Source organism: Apis mellifera, linkage group LG4 (assembly GCF_003254395.2).
Source record: "Apis mellifera strain DH4 linkage group LG4, Amel_HAv3.1, whole genome shotgun sequence".
Classification (NCBI taxonomy): Eukaryota; Metazoa; Arthropoda; class Insecta; order Hymenoptera; family Apidae; genus Apis; species Apis mellifera.
Window position 1 is genome coordinate 5,795,629 of NC_037641.1, and position 27,476 is coordinate 5,823,104.

General features: G+C 27.8%; 1 protein-coding gene across 7 annotated transcripts in view; it reads left to right on the forward strand.

Moving 5' to 3' along the window:
- The window catches only part of LOC726044 (unconventional myosin-XVIIIa), a 58,268-nt gene that overhangs the window by 2,894 nt on the left and 27,898 nt on the right, over positions 1-27,476 (forward strand). The window contains exons 2-16 of one of the 7 annotated variants that reach the window (XM_026440338.1): positions 1,636-2,328; positions 2,984-3,451; positions 7,948-8,082; positions 21,994-22,023; positions 22,471-22,659; positions 23,014-23,190; positions 23,491-23,691; positions 23,895-24,047; positions 24,380-24,963; positions 25,042-25,224; positions 25,421-25,683; positions 25,772-25,934; positions 26,085-26,259; positions 26,655-26,813; positions 27,023-27,238. In XM_026440338.1, the coding sequence (XP_026296123.1) occupies positions 1,636-2,328; positions 2,984-3,451; positions 7,948-8,082; positions 21,994-22,023; positions 22,471-22,659; positions 23,014-23,190; positions 23,491-23,691; positions 23,895-24,047; positions 24,380-24,963; positions 25,042-25,224; positions 25,421-25,683; positions 25,772-25,934; positions 26,085-26,259; positions 26,655-26,813; positions 27,023-27,238 (3,789 nt within the window). Of the gene's footprint in view, positions 1-1,635; positions 2,329-2,983; positions 3,452-7,947; positions 8,083-11,907; positions 12,023-14,650; positions 14,782-17,821; positions 19,510-21,993; positions 22,024-22,470; positions 22,660-23,013; positions 23,191-23,490; positions 23,692-23,894; positions 24,048-24,379; positions 24,964-25,041; positions 25,225-25,420; positions 25,684-25,771; positions 25,935-26,084; positions 26,260-26,654; positions 26,814-27,022; positions 27,239-27,476 lie in introns of those variants that run through there. The other 6 variants (XM_026440339.1, XM_026440344.1, XM_026440341.1 and 3 more) reach the window with 6 other exon arrangements.

Sequence of the window (27,476 nt, forward strand, 5' to 3'; positions counted from 1 at the left end):
TGTATGTATTTAATAACGGGAATACATAAATACATAAATACTTATTAATAGAATATAAACAAATCACGGACAAATTTGACTTTATTAATGTACAATTTTGTCAATCAAATTAAGAATAGTTAATATATTCAAGAAATTGAATCCATTTAGAAAGAAAATGAAAAAAATATAGATAATATGATTTACTATAATTTAGAACTTTTCTTCATTTTTATATTCCTTTAATTTTTTCTCCTATGCTGATATAATTTTTTTATAACATTAATTATTTTTTATCTTTATTATTATTTTATTCTATTCTATTCTATTTTATTCTATGTTATTCTATCTTATTCTATCTATTTTTATTCTATCTTATTATTCTATCTTATTATTCTATATTAATATTTTATTATATTATGTAGAAAAATATTTTTTATTGTAATAATAATAATAAATTTGTCATAATAATAAATATCATGGTAAATCATATGATGCATTGTAATTTGTTTATCGTAGAGAAGTATATAATAGTACAGTAGTAATAACTTTGTAATTAAAGAGGAAATACAGATGCTTCATCAGCAAATAGTGGAACTCTAGTGAAAGTATTGTAACATTAAGTTTAATTCTCAATTGATGATGATTAAGCTATTCAGAATCTCAATATTTGTAAAAAATATGAAATTACATCTCTTTATACATGAATATATAATTATTATATTATATGCATAATTATTATATACATCTTTCATAAAATAATTTTACATTCAGATTTATAGATAAAAAAAAATGTAATTATGAAATAATATATGCAAAGTTTGATGAAAATATTAGTGAAATATTAAGTGAAGTTTATTAAAAAAGAAATATAATAAAATATTGAATATATAATCATAATGAATCTTTAATATTTTTTTCAATGTATGTAAGTTATAAGATATTTCCTATTGTATTTCCATATAACTATATTAAAATAAATAAATACTCAAATCTTCATTGTAATATTTTTGATATAAATAATTGTGAATAAAAATGATTGTGAAAGTCTTTTGAGAATCACAATCCATAGATTAGAAGATACTGAGTCAGATTAAGTGTTATATTAAATGCAAACGATTGAAAACTGTTTGATTATGAAACAATAAAGATTATTATTATTTCAATTATTAAATTTTTGCTATTATGTTTCTAAATCTTTAAAGATTTATTTATTTTTTTTGAAGTCTTATTTATTTATTTATAAAGTCCTATTATATAAAAATTTATTCAAAAATTATTTTAATTTATTGATTTTTATACAGAAATCTATAATTTCATCTTCTATATTTTTTAAAACTATATTTTACAGTTTATATTTCCCTTTTTAATAAATAATGATATTAATATTGAATTATTTTATGAGTTTTATGAAGTCTACAAAATTTTCAATTTCTTGCTTTGTTATATAATATATACATATAAAAAAATACAACGATGTTCCAAAATTTCATGTTATATTTTTATGATTAAAAAAAATTCTTTGATATTTCTCTCAAAATCGTTTAAATTTATACTTTAAATTTAAAAAAAAAAATTCGAATAAGTTTTTTGAATTTTAAAATAAATAAATTAATATGAAATATAATAACAAAATATATCTATTTTATTTTACAGGTTCGAAGATCATTGAAAATTCCTGGTCGGCGGAAGGAGAAGGAAAAGTTACCAAGTGGTATCACTGCGGATTATAGTGCTTCATTTTTCGCGTATCTAGATCGTGATCTCTTGGAAAATTCGCAAAATTCATCGAGTTCAGGCCAAAGTGTTCGTGCCGGTAATAATTGGTCCAATAGGACACCAGATGGTTTAACGCAAAGCGATTCATCAGAAACTTCCTTGACCTCTTTGACCATTACGACAACTACCTCTTCAGTTACACCGACGAACGTGTCTGGTCAATCGGGAAAAAATTTGCCACCACTGCCACCAAAACCTCCGAAACGAGGAATTCTTAAGGGACCACGTTTAAGCGTCAGCAGCACTGTGAATTCGTTGTCGGAAGAAAATCAATTGCCAAACGGAAACGAGACCAATTATCAGGAGGCTAGCAATCTATTGGTCAGAAACACTTTGCAGAACGAAGTGATTGCGTATCAGAACGTGCCCACTCATTTATCAGGATTTGGGAACGCTGTTAATAAAGAAGAAGCTTGTAGCGAGGAGGAGACACAAATTGGACAGAATTCGTGGCAAGTGTCGCCTCAGCGAACATCCCAGCAGACTCAACAACAACAACAAAATCAGCAACAGCATCATCATCATCATCATCATCATCATCATCATCAAAGCGACACCAAATTGCTGCAGGTTAGTTAGAAAAAATTAATTGATTTTAAAAGATATTGTAATGTTTTAGACATTCATAAATTCTTTAATTAAATTAAATTTCTAAATTAATAAATTAATTCTCCAAATTAAACTTTAGGACTTTTTTAAATAAATAAATTGTCAATTAATTAGATATACATTTACCATTTCTTGATTAAAATGATTTTCTATTTTTACTTCATTATTCTGATTCAATTATATGAGATAATTGTAAAGAGAAGTATTTATGAAATTAGATTACAAGATCTATATCAGATATTAAATATTGTAATGATATTGTATTTGTAAATAGTTAAGTGCAATTAGTTCAAATATTATTAAATGAATTATTGTAACACAAAACTAATATATAACTGAAAAACAAAGATCAATATATGTTTATATGAAGTATTTTTATTGATTCATAATATATAAAATTCATTCAGAATTTGTTAAATTGATTAGCATTCATATAGTTGTGAAAAATCAATGATTAACAATATTTTTTATAAGATGTTTTTCTAAGAAGATATAATTTATTAAAATTTGAATTCTGCATCACTAAAAAAGAATATATTTATTATTTATTTAGTATTAATATAAAGATATCCATTATACTGATTTCATTACTAAAATATTCTTTCATCTTTTGCAGGTGGTAACCAGTGCAAGTCCCTCCGCAGATTCTCTAACAGATACAACGAATTCCAGTTTCGCTACACCACCTTTCAGTCTGTCGCCTGTAGGAGAATCTCAGGGTTTGTCGAGGTGGCGTTCCTCGGCATCCTTCGAAGAACAAGGGATCGATCTGCAGTTACCAGAGATTGTCCCTCTGGAATTGCCTGAACCTCGGGAGCTAACGATTCAGAGGCAACCACCGCCGCGAAACGATTTCGGTTTCTCATTACGCCGAGCTGTGATCGTGGAACGAGCCGCAAACGGTGTCACCCAGATGAGGCCGGTGATCTTCGCTGAGCCCGGTTCATTGATACAACATAACAACGACACCGGTTTGCTACCAGGTGATAGATTGATTGAAGTCAATGGAATTAATGTTGATGACAAATCGCGCGAGGAAATCATCGATCTTATTAAAGGCTCCGTTAACAGCGTTATTGTAAAGGTAAGTTTAAAAAAAATATATAAAGTTACAACGTTAAAACTGCAAGGAATATATCTGTAAATATGAATATATATTGTATTATTATGACATTTACATATTAACTAATAATAGTGCTTTCTTAATTATTTAAATTTTCTATTAATAAAATATAAAATGTGATAGAAAAATACTTTATTAAAAAATAACGATATATGTAAGTACTTTTTCTTTATACTGTATATATAATGATCTTAATTATTCGTGATTTCGATTAAAGATTTTGATCATGGTCCTATTTCGTAATACGATTTTAATAATTTGAAATATATTATTAAGGTTATCAATATCAAAATTAATAATTTTATATATTTAATCGATGTTTTTTTTAATTTTTGAAAAGTATTTTTAATTCTTTAATATTATGTTTTTTAAATTTAATACAGGTTTGGATTACATTTAGGTTAGGTTAGATTTATAATATTTAAAAGATATTCTATTGTAGAATTTAAATCGGTGATCGTTGAAATTTAAAAATTTTAAAAATCAAAAATAAATACTACAAATATCGATTATTGATCAATTGTTTTATATTTTGTATATAAAAGTATGTGTAGTATAAAATCGAGGTATTGTGGTGAGAGAGCATCGACCTGAATATAAACAAAGATAAAGTCGAATATCGACTTGTCAAAAAGATCATTATTCATATATATATATATTACAATTATAATTATATATACACAAGTAACGAAAATTAAATATTGAATTTTGAAAACATTGATTGAGGTTAATGGCCTGAGTCATTAAAAAAATTTATAGTGTCTTAAAAAGGAATAAAAGAAAGTGCACCATCGCGATTTTCTATAACGACTTTTATCGAGTTTATCGAATATTCAAGAGTTTAAAAAAATTTATGAAAAAAATTTTATGATTATGAAATATCTATTTTCTCCTTTTCTAAATACATACTTTATTTAACCAATGCTATTTAAAGAAATATTAGATTATGTTTAATTTAGGTTAGGTTCATCTACATCATTCTACAAAATTTGAAATGAAATTTTATTTGGATTAGATATAAATTAGATTTATACAAATATATATGTATTTATAAAAATGTGATGAAAATGTTTATAAAAATTTGTAAAACTATTTATTATATGTTTTAAATATGCTTAAATATTATTGCGTTTGCAGATATAATTCATCTAAATTTAAAATTATGTTACAAAGCAAATTTTAAATAATTTTGATATAAATTCTAAAATTCTTTATTTTATTTAAAAATACGAACCAAATGATAAAAAATAACAGGTTCAATAGCCATTTCTTCGTCTCTCCTGGACGTTACATGAGGTCTCGATAGTGTTGCCGGTAAAAGTGAGAGCGTTCATAGGTACGCTTGGTCGGTTCGAAAGGTGATCGGTGTACGGAACAGCGAAACCGGTGTTTCCCGCCCGATGATGGTTGGTTCATTGCCACTGGTGCACCGAATATAGCGGGATCGTGACTCATGGCCCATAATAAAACTATACTTAGATCAGGAGAGTTGCGTGAAAATAACTTCTTACCGTGAGATTCAACCGATAATCTTCCATTGGTCGTTTAATACGACAGTTGATTAAGAATCGAAAGAATCAAATATATTTGCTTCATTAGAATTTTTATGCCTTCTATTGTTATACTTGGATTTTCAAAATTATATATTTAGATTCGTCTATATAAACTTGAAATATGATTATTATATATCTTCAGTGTCTACAGCCGGTAAACGGGTTTTCTTTTTATTGGCCTTCTTATGATTCATCGAAGACTAAAGATCTGTCTAACTTGATTTTTAAATACCCGAAATTGAAGTTTCAAACCTTGAAACATGGAATTTTTATTTTGTTTCTTTTTTTCTAAGAATGACTTTTTTTAGTTTTAATGAATTTTGATTTTTGGAATTCTTTAAATTTCCTAATTAATAATAAAAATAGTTATATTTTAGGAAAAGATAGCTTATAGGAAATTAAATTTTCATAATAATATAGGAAATTATAGAAAAGTTAAAATTGTACAATAAAGTTTTTTACAAAATTAAATATAATTTAATATGAATTCAATATGATTAATTTTAATTCTAACATAAAAAGTGCGAATTATCAGTTTATGTAAGAATTAAATGAATTGTTCTCTTTTTGTTACCAAACAAGGTCATCTAATTTGATTAACTAACAAGAAACTTCCGCAAAAATATGTTAATTTACTTAATGAATTAGTACGAAGCTTTTAATTTTACTTATAAACATGAACATACAAAAAATAAATTTTTGTAATTTAAATTAGAGAAATCTAATTAAATTTCTATAAGATATTTCTAAAGATATTTTAGAATTATATTTGTCATTTTTAATGAAAAATTATACAAATAAATTCCAATGATAATCTTTTCTATATTTTGAACTTTTTTTTTAAATATGTTTTCTTATAATTAAATTATATATAAAAGTAAATTTTTTATTACAAAAAATAAATATTACATAAGATTAATTAAATTTTTAATGTTTTGCAATTCACTTATAAATTTTCTAAGCAAAAAATCAAATATTTTAAAATTAAATTTAATTTTAATTTAAAATTTAATTATTTTAAAATAAACGTATCCTACATATAAATTGTATAATATTTACTTACATAATTTTCATGAAATCTTTACTTTGCTTTTCATATAATGTTTGTATAATTTCCACATATATATATATTTATTTAACATAACTTTCTATCTTTCTATTCCTATGATTTGATGTAAAAAGATAATTTATAAGCAATCGAGTTTCTAATATATTAATCCATTCAATATTACATTAGTATAATATTTAATTTATAATTTTTCTTATAAATCATATTTATAATTATATAGCATTTATAATGTATTTCTTGTGAAACATCGATTTAAAAAGAAGAGAAAAAAAAATCGAAGTTGCGGAGTCAAAGCTGGAACATAATTCGACCTTGTATTATAGCAGTGGAATGCCAAAAATGTTGAGACGTCCTTGTTACAAGAATGGAAAATATGAGCATGTCATTTGTTCGCTTTATTCTCATATACTGAGCGTTATGTATATAAATAAAGACTAAAATAATTTATTCCCATGCATCTGTTACTTATAAATTTAAGTTGGCTAAAAAAAAGAATAAATTAGAATTTAATGTAAATTTTCTCTTGCTATTTTCTATAGAATATATACTTTTGGATTATGCATTTTATATAGAGTCTCAGTTATTTCTACTATATATTGCTAGTACATTTTAAAAATAATTATTTCGATTCGTGGTACTTTCTAGGTTTGAATATGTTTTAAAAAAGTTTTATAAAAATTTCATCCAATGTGAAACTGTAAAGAAAATATACTATTTAAACAAATTATACCAGTTTATTTTTGCCGTTAGAACATTCCTAGTTGTAAACTTAAGGTTATAACGATTAGACTTGAAGCTCCGCTATTCAGGGTCCATGCCCTGGTTTTCTTTCTTGGTAAACGAAACAGTTTTAACAGAAAAAACATTACGTGATTTACATACTTATATTATCTATAATGAAGCTGCTTGCAGGTGTTCTTTCGGTCAACATCCTGTTTCCTGTATTGTTAGGATAGACGGAAACCGCTTTAATATTTGCGAGCGCGTGTATGCGGTTAGAAAGTAGATTCAAGCACCCGTTACATGGATGGTATCTATTAAGGCGCACACTCAATAGCAGCTCATTTAAGCTCTGTCTTCACTAAAACAATATTGAGCAACTTTTTATCGCCTCTTATTCCAAGAGAACAAACACCTATAGGAATATTTTTACATTGAATCAACAATTTGAAAAATATTTGAATTTCAAGTATTTCAGTTTCAATATATTTATTGTTAACAACAGATTGTCCACATGTAAATATACATATTTGAGAAATGTTTATTCTATTATCACAATTTACTGCGTGTTTTTCTTTTATCTTCGAATAAAAATAAACAAGATTGATTTTTTCAAGATACATGTAACTTCAATAAAAATTCGTCTTCCTTGAAAATGTAGTTTTAATAAATGCTTGCAAACAATTTGCAAATTTTCCATAACAATCAATCGATTTTTTGATGAATATTATTTATTGGTATTGTTTTATTTAAAAAAATAAAGATCAAAATAATCTTTTAATCTTTGAAAATATATTCCATCAAAAATTTGTTCTAAAACTTTGGCGAAATAAAAAGAAAATAAAAAAAAAAAAATGAAAAATAAAATCAAAACAAATGTTAAATATTGATATTCTTGGATTTTAAAATATTTTTTCTTTTATAAAATATCTTTTTGTACAAAGAAGAATATTTGTGCATTGGTTAGTTCATCAATGTTATCAAATGTTCGAATTGTTAGAATAGCACTGTGAATGTTGGAGACATTGGAGCCATCTAGACAAGAGACAATAGAAGCGAGAAAATATAACAACAAATGTGCATTAGAATGTAATCGAATACTTTGTTGTTTGCAGGTGCAACCAGTTGCAGAATTGTCGGAATTATCAAGACGCGGTGGTAGCGACGGACGTCAGGTTGAACTTGCGGCCGCGAATATTCGTGGCGGTACACTTCGTCGATCTGGTAGTTTGCGGTTTCATCAAAACATGGTGAGTATTTTTGTTTCCTATTTTAATTCTACGATAGGATCATTTTTCAAAGAGATCTGAAAGATCTGTTATTACAGAAAATATATCGGTAATTATTTAGAATGTGATACATTAGTTGTTTCGGTATTTTTGAAATATGTTGAAATATGTTGATATGTCAAAATCATTATTTTAATCAATTTTTTACTATTATATCTACATATAATTTTATTTTATTTTTCGAAATGTAAATAAAAATACTTCAAATTCTAAATATTCTAATTCTAAAATTTGAAATATATTTGGATTAGATTTTGGATAAATTTAGGTTAGGTTTGGATTGTATTAGGTTATCTTGAATAGACAGATATGTGTTATTTTTTTTAATCCAGTTTATTAACTAGCAATTAAATAAATTTGATCTTAATTTAGATTTATTTGAAAATTGAAATTTAATTATTGAAATTAATTAAAATGTTATTCTATATTAATTTTATTTCCTCTTGGGTGCAAATATTATAATTTAAATTAAACATAAATTCAATTACCAAGTAGCTACTGTAAAATGACATTTATCTAGATAATAATTATATCGAAATATAAAAAAGAATATTATAAAAATGACAAATACAAAAGTATCGGAAATATAAAAAAAAATGACAGCAAAACAATTAGGAGAGCGGAAAAAGTGAAAGACGCAATGGAATCGGTTAGTATTCATAATATAGTAGGAAAGGTGTAACTGTAGAGAAAAAGACAATAGTAGGATGGTTTCCACCCACATTCCTTGCGGCAGAACAGTGGCATAGTAATGGGTTAACGGTTCTCTACTGACTTGGCTGTTCCATAATACTAGCTTTGGATGAAACGAAAACCGTAATACGATAATAATGCAATTATACGATAATAATAAAGCTTTGTCATTTTTCAATATCGTAAATCAAGCAGTCATGATGATAGTTTTGAAATTGTATTGGGTTATTCTATGTAAAATTATTATTTTTATGAAATTAATCTATTTTTAAAACAATAATCTTCTTACATTTTAAAATATATGTTAATTTTCTCTATAAAAATTTAGGAATTGATATTTGATTATTAAATTTTTGTAAAAATTTTTATCTAAAACAGAAATTAATTAATATTACTTAATTTAGAAAAATCATTTCGAAACTTTCGTAACTAGTTTTTTTATAAAATATCCAAAATAAAATTGTAAATATTTCTAAAATTGTAAATATGATAAAGTATAATATTTATATAGTATAAGTATATATTTATATGAATATTTTTTAAATTTTGTAATCTTTTAATTTTTGTTGAATCAGTTTTTTAAATATTCTAAATTGTGAAATAAATGAGCGAACAAAGTCGAACAAATTAAATCATTCTTTTTGCTGCAATGATATCTCTTCATTAATTATTATGTACATAATTATCAATTATTGTGCTCAATTTTAAAAAAAAAAATTAAAATTTACGTATGCATTGATTATTACTTACGTATTATATATATATTGATTACGACAATTGGTATTAAATTACTGAATTTGCCAACTTTGCAACGAGATTATTGAAAATATAAATATAATAATAGTAAAGATAAAGTTTAATCAAATATAATAAAAGAAACCATTATTTAGTGAACACTATTTTGTTTTTTAATCAATATTTCTTACTTACTCATCGTATTGTTTGGAATGAAAATACTAAATAATAAAATATCATATTTTATATTTTTTTAATTTTATTAAAAAAAAATACATTATTTATCATAAAATTTTTATATGAAATTATTAGTTAAAATATTTTATTTAGTTTCATATATATTGAGTAATACTGCAATAAAAGTAAGGTCAATAGATAGCCTTTAACCTTTTAAATGGCAAGAAAGTAAAAGTAAATCGTTAGAATTTTCCCATAGGTAGATCATCTGATCTAAGTTTATTATTCATTTTTATTTTAAAAATTTTTTAATACTTATCATTATATTTTATTTCATAAAAAAATAATTTTTATTTCAATTTTCATTATTAAATTCATGTATGGGAAAATATTAATTCGAAATTAAATCCCTATTACATACAGATTATTATTTCTCTATAGATTATTATTTTTAAAATTTCACATTGATTAATTGAAAAATTTATAATATATTTTCGTCAATTATTAATTATTTATTTAATATTATATCATTTGAATATGAATAAGTAATTATATAGTAATTATATTTCATAATAAAATTTATAATTTTTTTTTTTTATAAATATATACGTATATTTATTATTAATTTATTCATAATCAAAAAAGGTTTGTGTCTTTACTAAAAACATAAAAGATATTTGAATTATGTACTGACAGTCGGTAAAATAGAATACATCAGAGAATTAGTATCAACAATTGATAAATTCATAAATTTTCATAAATTTTCGAATTTCTTATATTTTTCTTTATTTTTATTTTTACCTATACTTTTTTATTTTTTTAAATTATTGTTTAATATTTTTGTAATTCATTACTTTACAATTGAGGAAATAATATTACATTTTTATAATATACATAATTTTAATTTTTTTTTATAAAAAAACTAACTTTTCAAATTTTTTATTTAATTATTTATTAATTTATACATTATTTTTTATTAATTTTAATTATTTATTTATAATTAATTTAATACTGTATATATAAACATTATAGCATTATATTTTATAATATTTAGGTGACAAGTAATTAACTATTATATCATGTAATTATAAACTATAAAATATAAAAGTAGTCTATTTCTATATCATTGGCCAACAGTTATCGATATAACTGAAATGAGATCGAATAACGATTAGTTGGATAACATCATGAAATTGATCATCGTGTAATAGATGTGGCTAATATATTTCAACTCTTAAAATTACGTAACTACAGATTATCATCTTTCACAAGATTTTTCATAAAAAAATCAATTTCATTTAATTATAATAATTACATCTAAACAATTAGAAAAGAAATGTTTAATGATATTTTTTGATGAACATTTCCATTTCTAAAATACATTGCAAATATACCTTTGCAATACATTGATTGGGAAACATTGGACTATCCGAAATTAATAAGTTAGACAGACCAAAGAATTTTTTACATTTCGTTATATTATTGATAATTATTATACCATATACAATGATTAATAGTTTCTCTTTGGAAATTGAGAAAAAATTCATTCAATAATGAATATCATAAGTTTTAAAGATTTTCTAAAATATCCAAAATTGTTTGACGTATGTTAAAAATAATCAATGTCCACACGATAGATATTGTTTGTAACAGAGTTGTAATAAATACGTATCGTGAGATATTACCAAAACTCTTGAACATTACTTGCATCGTCACTTAGGGTTTCGAAGTAATATAACGCAGGAACAGACGGCACCGAAAAGGATGCACTTATAGGTGCAGTCCGAGAATGACGTCAACCTATTGCCTTTCTATAAATATCGAGTTTCCAAAAGAAGTTCGTTGCCCACGCTTGCAACGCGAACAACAAGTTACGAGAGTTTAATGACCGTCTTCATCGCCATTTCTGCCTAAATCTTTGATATTCTCATGAGTAAGCCCTATAAAGGCCTCTTTGTAAGTATTATATTATTACTAGAATAGGAAGTATTTAAATGGTATTATGGCATTTACAATCTTAGTTTTACAGTACGTCCAATCTTTATTTAACTATTTAAATCAGATATGATATGTTGCTGAAAGATTGATTTATTGGATATTCCATTAATTACATATTTTCCAGTATATCCAAAGTTCACGAATCCTACTTTCTTTAAAAACTTTCAATTTTATTGTTCACAGAATAGCAAGTCAGTCTAGCAAGAGGTTGCGTACTTACGAACATTTGATCGATGATAATGGGATTGCGTGCACCGAACCTAGATTATGGAGTTTCCGTTAATCGCTACCATGCAAGGTTTCTTTGTTTTTCCATTTAATTCTATAATATTAATCTTTCTTACGAGTGATAGGATAGAGTTGAATTTTTTTTTTAATAAAACATAAATATTTAATATTTTGCAAACCAAAAGGGAAACTATTTTTACTGTTGTTTGTTTACGAGTCTTTGAAGAATTTTCGAAGTTCAAAGAAAAAAATCAAAGTTTAATTTTTTAATTCTCAGAAAAATAAATAAATAAATTAATTTAAAAAAAAAATGAAAGAAAAATAATGTTTTCAAGAATTCGAAAATTTTGCAGTCTCGCAAAATTTCGAATTTAAATTTCGCGAATCTGATTCTTAAATTTCTCTATAAATTAGTATATGTCAATCGTAAAATAAAAAAAGTAAAGAAACTCGTTGGAATGAATCGATAAACATGAGGAGGATCAAAATGTCGGAGAAATAGTAATAAATTCGCGATGAAATTTAAACATAGATCTGGTCGTGATTAAATAATCGATAAGAGGAACGATCTGTAGATCAACTCCTATGCAAATATTGAATGTCGTTTTGCAAAAGGATAAGGTTGATGACTCATATCGAGTAACAGGCAAGACTGACACCAGTTAATATTGCGAATTGTTGCGAATACGCACACTAATACTTGCAACAAAACCGTGGCATACTTACATCTATTCGAAACAAGGTAGTTCTCGAGTCGAAACATCATTCGTGTCACGTTTGCCAGTTTTTTGGTTGAAAACCAATGCGAACTGTGCTTGCGTTTGTTCATGCATGTACAGATAAACTCAGTGAAAAGATCTCGAATAAAGAATGCAAATGGGATTGCTGTTTTTTGAATGAGAATCGACAAGGTTTGTTTCTTGAAAAAAAAAAAGAAAAAAAAGAAAAAAAGAGATTATTACTGAAGAAAATAAAATTGCTGAATCTGATGAGTAGGATGGAAGGAATTAAAATTATATAATTTTTTAATAGTGAAAGAAATTTGAACTTCTAATTTTTCAAATTTGATATTTCACATATTAAAAAACAATTCTCTTTGTTGATGCAAAATGAAAACATATTGTAAACAATGCAAATCTAATAGTTCTGTAATTAGCTCCATAATAATTTTAACAATCATTTTAAAATGATTGATCATTTGTTTTGATAAACAAGTTTAATCCTTGTGAGACAGAATAAAAAAAAGAAAAAGAAAATAAATTAGATTTCTAGGGATAAATAATTCAGAAAGAAAGATATCTGCAAACTTTCTTTATCAAATCTATTATCAGATCTTTCATATAAGAATCATTGTTTTGTGAAATGATTTGTAGAAGGAAAGATTGAAAGCAAGATGAAGCAAACTCTTTATTGGATTAACAGGAATAGAAGTTGCATCAAAATGTGTTAGAAAGTAACGGCTAATTAAATCTTCGCGATTGTTCTCTGTGATTTGCTTTTGCTACTAGGCAGAATGTATTGGTTACAGTAAAGTTACAAGCCTGGTAGGAATCCGGCATCTTAAGCCTACGCTTTAATTCTAAGTTGCTTCACCTCTTTACCTCGCCTCTTATGTTCTCCTTTCTACATTCGAGTTCTTTATGTATATATATATTTTTCTGAATGACATTCTTCATGTAAGCAAATATTTTTACGCATTTAAAAACTATAACAGGTTTTATTCTATACTATACTGTAATAAATCAAGCAAATTTTATTTAGAATGTTCATAGGAAAAACTTGAACGAATTACAAAAAGCTTTGATCAAGTTTAATTTATAAATTAAATTGTATAATCAAAATTATTTATATTTATTAAGAATTTGAAAGTTGATTAAATTGAACTTAGAGATATTTAACCAAGTTTTTCTGAGGGAGATTAAACTGAGAACGAACATTTTTAAACAGGGTAACGTTGGCACTAGAGAAATAAGTGAAGTAGAAATAAGGAGAAGAAATAGGGCGGTAAGTCGCCATTCCCAAATATAACTTTTAATGCAGTGTCGTCAGTCTTTGAAGTAGTTGTTACGTTCAACTCAACAAGATTTCAAATATTCTTGAGAACATAGTGTGCAAATAATTTTTTGAAATAATTTATAAACTTTCACATTATAATTATTATAAATTTAAAAAATTGCTTCTAAGATGAAACTATTCGTTTCATTTTAAGTTTGATATGAATAAATTTTTTTGATTTAAATTCTTTCAAATGTATAACACAAAATAATTTATTTTTATATTTTTTATATTTTTTATTTGATTTTATGTTTTTATATAAAAAATATAAAAGTATATTTTTTTATATCTTAATATACGACATGATTTTTATAATAAAAAATATAATAAAATTTCGTTATAATAAATAATAGCGAAATTCATAGTAACAATTATTTTTCTAGAATTTTTTTTTTAAAATTTGGTAACAAAATTGATAACCTAGTCAAGGTATTCTAAACGCCAGCAAACACGTGTCTTAAATTTTCTCCTATACTTTCTTAACTTGCGCAAGTTGGAAGGCTTTGTTAGATCTAGAACTTGTTAATACACATACTTATATACTTATGCATATATTTATGCCGTGTCCCTCTAAACTTTTATGAATCGGTGTTTCATGTAACAAGAGCATAGAAATTGTCCCGCGGTAATTCGCCCACGCATGCGCACGTGCACACGCATGCGCACGCCTCGTACGATTTCATCGTTTCTCGTCTTTTGCTTGAATAGTAATAAGTCTCTGGTTTGTCGAAGAACGTGTGACGTAGATGTGTCATCGGTCTACGATGATTTTAGGTATGAGGTGGAGCATTGACAACATATTTCATTCGTTTAAAAAAATCTAGCGACAAAAGAATTCTTCAACGCGATTGAGAACCCGACTTCCCACGCCTTCCGCAATGTATTCTCGTTCATCTGTTATGTGTCGCCTTTCAATTCTTTGTGTAACCACGCATTCGGTCTTCTATATTTTTACACATCTTATACATCATTTGTTCTTCATTGTGGAAATAAGAAGACCTTTCAAGTGATAAATTTAAAAAATATTGGCAGGTACATAACCTATTTATCTTTTGGATCAGAAATGCATTTATTAAATTGGCAAATAACCATTGGATAAATTGAAAAATTTTATATATTTAAACATTTATATTTTACATGTAAATTTTCTATCTTTATTAAAGTAGTTCTAATTATATCAAGCATTGGAAACAAAAGTGAAAATTATTAGTAATATTAGATAATATTTTTTATAAATATAACAATTTTTTTAATGGTATAGTAGGTAGTCAGAATATTAAAAACTTTTGAATTAATATATATTTAAATATTAGAATTATATTGAACTAGAATATTATTTGTAACATTAGACATAGAAACATTATGCTTGGAATATAGAAGCATATCTTTTACAAATTTGATCATTGCAATACTTCAATGCTTATTTCTCTATATTCATTAATTGATAAAATATGCAAATATAGCATAGAATAACCTTTTCAATTGCTAACTGCTCAATTTTCAGAATTTTATCGTGATTGAAATGCAGTTATCTGATTGAAAATATAATACGTTTTAATATGTATTTATTATATCTTATATATCTTAATGGAATTTAAATGTAACTAATATATTTCTAGACAGAGAACGAAAAGGAAATTAAAAGAATACGAAGACTACATTTAATCATGTTGTGTAAATGAAAAAATTTTCATTCTGCTTAGTCATTTTTTTTTTTTTTTTTTTTCTCAATTTTTTTCACCGCACAAATGTAATCGAGCAAACTTGGTTAGTTTTATGACTACACGAAAATCTGTGAAGGCATATATCACGAGAGGATGCGGGGATCGCACAAAAACAGAAGCTGGAGCTTCTTAAACGTGTGTAAAAAGCCTTGATAAAAAAAGCAAGTCCCCAACTGTGAGAGTAGGCATTCGCAGACTCGTCACGTGCGCTTGGTGCATACGTTTCGTGTGTTCAGACAGTAACAAGAGACACGAGAATTTGAAAAAAGATGTTACTATTTCCAGAAACTACTAATATCTAGGATTATCGTTGAATATACGAAATTCAAAAATGAATGAATAAAATTGTTAAAATTTTCGATAATAATGTCGTATTTTTAAAGTTTAGAATAGATAGTATAGAAGTATAGAATAGATAAGTTAGGTTATGTTTAAGTTATGTTTACATAAAATTTTAATATTATATATATTTTTGAAATAGATTTAGGATAGGTTTAATGCAGGATAAATTTAAGCTAGATAAATTTGTTTAGATTATGTTCTAGTTGAATTTGATATTAAATAATTAATAAATTAAATTTGAATTATAATAATTAGGTTTGAATTAGGTTAAATTTTTGATTATATGTTATTTTATTTAATTTAGATAGTAATTGAATAAGTTTGAGTTTATAGCTATTATATTATTATATGAAAGTTATAAAATTATAATTATATTAAATGTAATTCTTCATAATGTTCATAATTATTTTCATATCATTCAATTGTTTTTCATATGTTTCATGCTTTGCACTCTTAATATTTTGAAACAACATTTACAATTATATGAAAAAAGTTTTCTACAGTATAATTAAAACATTTTTAATCGTATATCTTAGTTTTTTGTTAGTGTTTCTTATTTTTATTAATATTTGCATGATGATAAGTTTCATTATGAAGAAGTTCCTGTTTAGAATAATGTGACGTATTTTAAATGCGCGCAATTCATTATTGTAATATCATTTAATTATAACGTAGGATAAATAATTTTCATAATCATAAAAGATCAGACGTGAAGAAAGAACAACTATATAATTAAATTAAATTGTTAAAATTACACAGGTTAATTATTTCATATGCGTTCTCATGTTTTTTATCATTAGTCATCAAGAGTTTGCAGAAATTCACTAGAAAAATTGAATTAATATTTTTACATTATTTAAAAAATTGAACTGAATATATTTTCCTTATATTTATCGAATTAGTGATATCTAATACAGTAATATGTATTTGCAGAAAAAGAGGACGAGGCCATCGAAAAGATTATTAGACAAAAATATCCTCCATGTTTATGGATTTTCTTTTCTTTCTACCTTGTGTCTATGAAAACTATGTTTATGCAAATTGTCGGCAAAACAAGCGCGTGCGAATTGTTCCCTTCAAATGGAAAGGATGGTTTTTAAAGATGAATCGATAGTTTCTCGTTTTACAACGGTTTTAGCATTTCTTGTTTTTCTTGCTCGGTGAATTATAATGAAGAAGAGAAAACATTGTATATTTTTATAACATTTTATATATTTAATCTATTAATATCAGTTATATTGTTCTATTTTTACTATTATTGCTGTGTATAATCAAGCATTTGTTATTAAATTATTATAATTATAATAAGTTACCAATTATATTGTACATGCAATGTACATGTAATTTGGAACAATATAACAAATATTCTTTTAAAAAAAATTCTCTCAGAAATTGTTAATGTTTATTTATATATGAATATTTCAATACCGATGCGATATAAAAAATCATCGCAAACGTTTGTTTAAGAGGAAATATACTTGTAAATCAAAGTGTTAACATCTTGTATAAACAAAGTAGTTATCGCCTTTGATTGTTCGTTTCGTTTCCGTATTTACTACAGAAGCAAATCGATTGAATCGTAATCGGTAAAAATCACGTTCGCGAGCGAAAATGACGAGGACACTCGCCAAGTGAAAGAGTTGGATAACTAACGACGGAGATGGAGAATAGAAGGAAGAAGGGATCAAGCGGCGGTGATGGTGGCAGAAGCGAGAGAAAGACACGACAGTGCTGAGAAAGAGCGTCTCAGTCGTGGGAGCACGCCTGCCTCCATCGTTTCTTTTTGATCTGCTTCGGTCTTCGGTACCACCACTGCCTCTTGGCCTCAGTCGAGACTCGGTGAGCTCGAGGTGCTTCTCGTAATGGAGCCCTATCTTGTTTCTCGATTTCTCGATCGTTCAAATAAGAAACAAGACGATTTGCAATTTTATTTTTCGAAATTTTATCGCGAGTTATTTTGATCTGTAAATCTTTTCCAAGTTTCGTCACACGTTGACATTTGTACATATAAATTGCATTCTATGATGAGTTTACAAGAAAGTTTATCATATGTGTAATGGTGTTAATATGGTTAATGAATTTAGGATTGTTGAGAAGTTTAAAATTTGCTTATCGTCGATCAAAGATATCAATTTACTACAGTATCGCTACAGAGGATGTTATAAAAATATACAAAAGTGTCAAAGTATAAGTGACATCATTTCAATTTGAATATTCTTCAAAGAATGAACAAATATGAGGACGAAGGGAACAAAAAGGTGTGCCAACAGTATCAGGTGAATGATTCTTCATCCGGTCCCATAAAACTCAATCGCATTTCTACTTTTACCGTAATAAAAACCAGCTTAAGATACGTTTTTTTCGAGCGAGATAGCAAGCAGAATTCTCGAGGCGGATGAAACTTCGTTCGAACGAGGGAAAAAAGGCGCGTGAATCTTGATTCTGGGGCATAGATGATTCCTGTATCACGGGGAAGAAGAAAAGACAATTATCGCGAAAGCGAGAGGAAAAAACGCGAGAACAAAAGAGAAAGAACCGTCGAAAGTTTTGTTTTTTCGACGAGATGCCGTTGAACAAAGACGACGAGGAGTCGCTGAAGGCGCATCATTTGCTTCACAGATCATGTCGCGGCAAGGCGCACGGAAATGGAATAGCGAAACAAAGCAATCGTCGCGCGACCATCTCTTTTCCCGCCACCAGGTACTCGAAAGACCGAGATTCCATCACCTTGGACGAGACCAAGTCCGCCAATAGAAGAATAACCAGGAATGGCACCAGTTCATGGGAATGCAGCGACAGCGACAGCCTACACTCGTCCGGCAATATCTCGATTTGCACCCCCGCTCGAGTACACGGTGGTACGAGCGCCAAGAAGAAGGTCAATCGAAACCAATACGCGTCCCCTTGTCTGTCGAAAATTGGCGCGAAGAGCAGCAGGAGGAAGGAGAGCTGGGCGGATACGCTACGGGTCGGCTCGATCGACGACGACCGGATCAAGAGGATGGAGGAGGGTTGGGATGACAGCAGCGTGATCAAGACACCCAGGGAGCGGAAGTGGAGGAGGATCACGGCGGAGATAGAACAAAGGGTGCCTAGTGGCAAGTTGGCCGGCGATTTTAGAATTCAGGGGTTGAAAGGAGGTCCGTTGAGGAGTTGGAACAATGGCCCCCAGAAACGAAACCGGAAAACTACCGCGTCACAGAGGAAATTGAAGCCGATCGAGGATATCATCGAGTGGGAGGAGATCGTGGAAATAGCCCTGGCTAAGAAGATAGGGCGTGGAAAGAGGAAAAGAAAATGCGAGAACGGAGAGGACGTGGTCGACGAAGGTGTGAATCGTCGGCGGATGGAGGGCGAGCCGGCGAATGACACGGGGTTGTGCATGAAACGCCTCGAGGTGCTTCTGCAGAATAGACTGCCGCCGCAAACGGGTGAGGTATGTCATTATCGACACGCCTCTGGAAACGAGAGTTCGTTAGCCTTTATTTGTAGACGTGTATAACGCACGAACGTTTGGGCGAGCCGTATGTGGAAATTAAGGTTTCGACGATAAAAGCGATAAAAGGGATTCGTAGAGCCGATGAATACGGCTATTCATGATTGATGAATTGATCGTTTTGTTTGCGGTGTCGTGTTCCGGAGGCGTTTAATTAGGTACCGTTTTTACGATAGATGTTCGAATTGTATTTCATCTTGTAAACTCAATCTCTATGCAAATTTGTGCTGGTCGTTTCTTTAATGTTGTCACGTTGCTTTAAATATCTTATATTTTCAAATTGAAAAAATGCATATATATTGCATCATGAAGATAATGTATGTACAAATTTTAAACACGTAAAATTTTATACAAATGGAATAATGTTTAATTAAAGGAATTCGGATATTTTCAACTATAATTTCGCCCATCTCTAGTGGTTACATGTAAACATGTACAAAACTTACAAAATTACACAACGTTAATTGTAATAAACGCTCTTCTCTACACGTATATATATATATATAGCATAATTACCGACAAGGTATAATTGAGCAAATCGTTTAGAAATAGAGGTCGGTTGTTGCGGTATGGAACGTAGTTAAAAGGGCAGCACATTCGTAATCGTGTAATTTTCCCATTTAGGAACTCTCCGTGTTTGAAGGCACGCCGTGTTCTGTTTGTCTCGCGAAACAATGCGACCGTTGTATACCACTGTACCCGTGGAGCCTGGGGCCTGATTCATGGTAATTTATTACTAGGAAGTCGTCTTACATGGTAGAATAGAGCGAGTCGGTATGCTTTCTAGCAAAACGGCTGACACGACGCAAGGAAATCGATATGTGTACTATATGTGTACATTTGCAGTTGCGACTCACCGCGTGATTCACGAAATTAAGGGAACTGTTATCGAAACAAAAAAGTCTTCCGTATCATGCGAAAATTAACTTCGGTTAGAATTTCGAAATTTATCGAGAAATCGAGTGATTAATTTTAATGCAACGTTTGCATTCTAATAGATTCCTTTTTTTAGCAGAATTAACAAGCTCTTTGTCGTTCGAGAGGATACAAGAAATTAGAAAATAAATTTTCATTTCTTATATTAATTATTTTTATTCTTTTTAATAAATATGGATTTTTATATACAATGATGCAATGTTTCTACTGATGTGTAATAGCGATTACGTTAATTGTAACGTAATTATGCAAAATATCCAATTATGGATGAACAAATTTTTGTTTTATAATATATTTTTGAAAGCATACGTCGATTAGGTATACGTCGTATAGATAAAGATATCGTAGAGATATTGATAGTATCCATTTAACATTTATAAAATTGAAATTCATCTAGTCGATTAGAATTAGTGTCTATATCAGACTTTTATAAACCTTGAATTTTAAAAGTGTTCTATTTGATTAAGGTCAGGCACGCAAAGATAGCATGCAAACGATAGTGTATTAGGCGTGCAAAACCGGTATTAATAATGCTGTCATTTTGAAGGATGTTGATAATTTAAATTTCGTATTTTTTCTTTAAAAATATTATTGTTAAAAATAGTTTATGTCAGTGATTAAGAATACTACAAATTATTTTTATAAATTATTTCCAGTTCGTTAGTAAAATTTATCTTCATTACGAGGTTAAAAAAAAAGAAAAGGAAAAATTTTAAAAATACGATTATAGAAGGATCATTAACAAAAACTTGAAAAATTATACACGTTTTCCTAATGAATTATATCATTCGCTATAAATTTTTAAGTACTGTTTTAATCGAGACTATTGATCGAATGAGCAAACACACACGTACTTCACTGCATTGATTTATGAATTAAAAGACATACAGGGTGTTAATATATCAGTGGATAGTTTTAGAAAGTCGATTCTGAAGGCCAAAATAAATATAAAAATTGATTAAGTTATTTATTAAATTACGTAAGCAATTGAAACTTTTTAATGAAGCAAGATATCACTCTATTCCATCTAATGCAAATTTCAATTACTTATAAGCAATATAGTTTCATTAAAAAAAGATGAAGTTGATCTTTATATGTTCTTATATCAAATTGTGCATTTGAAATGAAGTAAGTCCTACATATATACATATTTAAAAAGGAATAATGTATGTATAGTTGGGAAAACACTTGCATTCGTTTCTCAAGGAACACCCTATACATGCACGTTAGATGAAATCAAATCAGATTTATACATGTTTAGTGAATTCATAACAAGCTTCTGCCTGGTCATCGAAAATGAATGTAACGCAGCGTGTGGTAACGCTAAGTAACAATAACACAAGTTAATTGCTCCCCAGAATATTTTTTTATACAGCCATTCAAAATAATATAATTGGTTCTCTGAATTATTTTTCCTTTTATTTGTAAGATAAAAGACTTTTATTCATTTTTAAAATATAAATCTCTTGTTTTATTTTTAATTAAAAGACACTTGAAGAGAGGAAAAGGAATTTTAAGGTAATCGTAAAATGTTTGAAATATTAAATCAGTAGTAGTATTTTTCCATGTAAAATAAGTGATCCATAATGTAGATTATCGATTATAAATATAGATTACATTTAGAAGAAACAGATATTAGTAACATTTTCTTCGACATCGTGTAAATCGTATTTATATTTGTATGAAGTTGTAGAAAAAATTACAGATTTTTATCAAACGTTTAATCCAAATGATTTTATTATAAATTTTCAAAATATTAAAGATGTATATGTTATTACGTTATAATATGTTTAAAGATATATGTATTTTATTATAAAAATTCTACTTCATTCATAAATGATCATGATCTTCCTATTTCTCAATCATAAAATAAATCACGTTCGATTAGAAAATCAATTTAGGTTGAAATCTTAATTCTTTTCATTATTCTATTTCTCTTCTTTTTTTTTTTTTTTCGATAAATAGGCACGATCCGAGGAGCATCTTGCACAAGAACAAGCATGGATGAGTTCTGAGAGAATTTGGTTGTTACATCGGGGTGGTTTCACCCCTGCGACAAAATGTGGTTCGGCAGATCCAGATACAGGAAAGCTGAGGATTCGTTTGACTACTTCCGGCGAAGAACTTTTGGTGGACGAAGAAGATGTTGAGAAGGTTCTGTTCTTTAAATTAAATTTATTCAAATTTATCATTTTTTTAAATGTAATATTAGATATGATTGAAAAGTTCTGTGGTTTTCTTTAAAATTATATCGAGATATTATTTATTTTTTTCGTTAATTTTCAATTTTACAACCGTAATTTAATAGTCAATTAACGTCAATGAGAAATTATTAGATCGATCACTTGTATTTTAACTTAATTCGGTTGTTAATTTTTCATTGATTTATAGCAGTATCGATAATGAAAGAAAAAAAAAATGTATTGCTACGATTCGTAGAAACGTGGCATGGTCTAAGTAGGTTAAATCAAACCAATCGTTTTTTTTCTTTCTTTTTTTTTTTTACAGGCCAATCCCCCTCAGTTTGACAAGGCCGAGGAACTCTCGCAATTACGTTTTCTCAATGAATCTTCTGTTCTCCACACACTGAGGCAACGTTACGCCAGTAATTTAATCCACACTTATGCGGGAGATAGCATGATCATTATCAATCCAGTGGCGCCATTGGCAATTTACTCAGAAAAGGCAAGTGATATTTACAGGTTCTTTGGTTTTTTTTTTTCATTTTCAAAATTGATGATTTAATTTGAATTATTTAAGGGATGAATTTAGCTCTTGCCTTATTGATTTAATTAGAAATTAAATATAATTAAAATACCTTAATAAAAGGGAAAGAAAGAAAAAGAAAAAGTTAATTTTCTTTTTAAATAAGGAAACAAAGACTCATTAATGTTTATAATAATTATTATTATATAATAATTATTAATTATATTTAAAGAAATAAATTTTTTTTTTTAATTTTATTACTTAATTTTCTTTCTTCAGGTAGCACATATGTTTAGAGGATGTAAAAATGAGGATATGCCACCGCATATTTATGCAATGGCGCAAGCAGCTTATAGAGGGATGTTGGCAACTCGAAGAGATCATTCCTTAGTTTTTCTTGGTCGTAGCGGATCAGGAAAAACGACAAATTTTAAACATGCTCTTCATTATCTTGTATTGGCTGCAGGTACAGTTAACAAGGTGAGTCAATTCAATGTCGAGTCAATCAATTATCATGAATATCAAGAAATATATATTTTAACAAAAATATGCATCCAATATTACTTTCAAAAAAATTGTTTAAAAATTTTGAATTTATAAAGAAATTGAAATTTAAGTTATGTAAGGATTAAAATCTTTTTAATTGTGACAAATTCTAAGAATGTTATGCTATATTTTTCAAGATTTTGACTATCGAGAAACTCAACGCCCTATTCACAGTCTTGGAGGCTTTTGGAAATAGTAGAACACATATGAATTCCAATGCAACGCGATTTACACAATTGTTTAGTTTAGATTTCGACCAATCAGGACAAATAGCATCAGCTTCTTTACAGGTAATATCTATATTACTATTATTTTGTATTATCCAACTATTAATCATTCTAATATAATATATGTTTTAATCCACATTAATATTTAATATTTTTCTGTCTATTTATGTCAGAAAGAATTCAATATTATTTAATTTATTTATTATTGATATTCTTTAGAAAGAAAATTTAAAACTTAACTTATAGAATTTTTTTACTATACCAATACTATGACCAAAAGGAATAATATATGTGGATTATTTGAAGACATATTATATATTAATCCATCTAGATAGGTTTTTAATTTATATTTAAAATATCTGAAATATCATTTTAACTGTCTTTTTCTTCACAAGGTATTGCTTTTGGAAAAATCAAGAATAGGCAGAAGAGCAAATGGAGATCCAACTTTCCATGCGATTTATCGTTTACTGGCAGGCGCAGAGGGTGCTCTGAGAAAAGAATTGCACCTTACAAATCTAGTCGCAGAGAATAATACTTTCATTACACCTCTGCAAAAACACGAGGATAAGCAGCGTGCTATGGTCGAGTTTAATCGAATCGTAGCCGCCTTTAGAATTCTTGGAGTGTCCGAGTCAGATGAGAAAGTCATTTGGCTGGTCCTTGCCGGTATATATCACCTGAGTTGTGCTGGTGCAGTTAAGGCTGGCACTAGTTCGCAAAGTCGATGGCAGTTCGCGAGAGTAGAGTGTGCAGAAAAAGCTGCCAATTTACTAGGCACTACTGTCGAGGAATTGAGTAGAATAGTATTTTCTTGCAACGGAGGTGGTGCTGGTACACCAAGTACTCCGAGACCTGCTCTACGTACACCGAGTCCTACGGAACAGAGCAAAGATATCATGGGTTTAGATGCTTTGGAAGGTCTTTTGATTGGACTTTATTCTGAAATATTTCACTGTGTAGCTGCTCTCATCAATAGGTATGTTTTTTTTCTCGTTAAATATCGATACAACTAAACAAAAGTAAAGATGATGATGTCGCATTTATGCGTTTACAGATCCATATCATCCTCTGTACACACAGTGTCGTCTTTGTTACTCTGTGACTCGCCAGGTTTTCAAAATCCAGCCTCCTGTGGACAACAAACTGGAGCTTGTTTCGAAGACCTGTGTCATAATTACTTGCAAGAACGGTTGCAACTGCTGTTTCATCATACGACACTGGTGGCACCAAAGGACAGGTATATAAAGCCGCAAATTGTAAAAATTGCGAGTAATATTATAAAAACTTTATAATTAAAGTTAATTTGTTTTGAAAATGATATTGTAGGATATAATATGATTTTATTTAAATACATAATGAGTAATGCATCCGCTATAATAAATATTATATGTAAAATTATTGCATTGATTCGTCTAAATGTTTTCCAAATATAGGTACGTCCAAGAAGGAATTGATGTAGATTATGAAGATGATTGCGATGAAGATGGAATTGGATCACCTCAGGGTTTAATTTCGCTATTAGATCGTGGAAGCTCGCAAGGTGCGACTATGTTGCGAACTAGCCAAAGTGACCTGAGTGGGAGTAGGCAAATGGAACGAAAAGGTCTCCTATGGTTATTGGATGAAGAAACAGTATGTCCTGGTGGTAGTGACGAAACATTTTTAGATCGACTATTCTCTCATTATGGAGATAGAGGTAACTTAAATATTTTTATATATCATATATGATCTTGAAAATTAAGATAAATTTTAATTTATTTTATTAATTTTTTCTAATTTGATAGATCATCAAATATTGCTTAGAAAAGCACCTGGAAACAATCAGTTTGTCTTACAACATCTATTAGGTACTAATCCTGTACTTTACACAGCAACAGGATGGTTGAAAGCAACACGAGAAAATCCTGTTACTAAAAGTGCCATTACAATACTTCAAGAAAGTACAAGGTAATATAAATGTCAAATTTTTTAATAAATATTATATTTTAATTTAAATTTATGTAAAAAAAAATTAAGTATTATTGATATATTATACCTAAAAAAATATTATTTGTTTTATGTTTTAATAATTAATTTTATATTTTATTTTGATAACAGAGAAGATGTTAGTATGCTGTTTGTTAGTGCACGTGGAGCTGGAGTTTCTGGGACTTTATGCAGTTCCATGCCTGGTTTAGAGGGATCACAATCACTAAGAAGAGCATCTAGTATACGACGAACATTCACTGCCGTAAAAAGAAAAAATATCTGTCTTCAAGTCAAATTTACTGTTGTAAGTATTAATATTATAACACTATTGCTATTTAGTAATCATAAGTAAGTATTCTATAAATGCTTGTGTTTTGTAAGTACATATTTATCTAAAAATATTCAGATTTTTATGTACGTATTCGTATTCGTATAAGAGATAATTATATCATGTGCTATTATATATTCATGTTATCTTCAAACAATGACTTAATTTACATAATTTTACGAGTAATTGAAATTATATTGGTTTTCGTTTTATGAACGATATATATATAGAGTTGAAAATGTTATGATATCATTGTTTCTATATTATTATGAATAAGAAAAGCAAGATATAATAGATGAGTTTCTTTTTTATTATTAATCATAATTTTATATTTAAAATATATAAAATATTTAAAAATTAATTTGTTAAAGGATGGTCTGATTGAAACTTTAAGAAGAACACGAGTTAAATTCATCCACTGTATATTACCACAACACAATGCTGGCTGTACTGATAATAAGAGTCTGTTATCAGTAAAATCTAATCAAAGCGAGGATAGTGTTATTAATGTTCCTCTTCTTCGATCGCAGGTAAAAATATAATTTTTATTTCAATAAATATATCTAATTAATTTACATCAGATGTTACATCTATGTTTAATATATTTATAATTTTGAACAATTAAAAAAACAGAAATTAATAAGATGGTTTCAAGTTCATATTTAAATTATCATAAATTTAAATATAATATATCGGTTTTCAATATCGATATTAAAAGAAAATTTAATTTTTGTTATAGATTCGTGGAAGTCAAATAATTGATGCAGTTCGATTACATAAAGTCGGATTTCCTAAGCATATAGCATTAGGCGAATTCAGAAGACGATTCAGTTTATTGTCAAGTGATATAAATACGCGACCAGGTAGTCCTGTAGCTGATGAACGTCGTGCTGTGGAAGATATGATGCTTACTATCGATGTCGATCCAGCTTTATATCGAGTTGGTCAAAGTCAGGTAAGTTATATATATTGTCTTATATATTTCACTATATTAAATTAATATTTTGGGTCGAAATATAAGCGAAGTCTTAAGGACTATATACAAAAGTTATTTATTTTTTTATTCAAAACAAATATATTTGGTATGTATTAGAAATTCGTTAATATTATTATAAAAGATTAATTAAGTTCAAGTTAATTAAATTAATTATAAATTTAAAAGTTTCTTTAATTAAAAACAAATTTATTTCTGT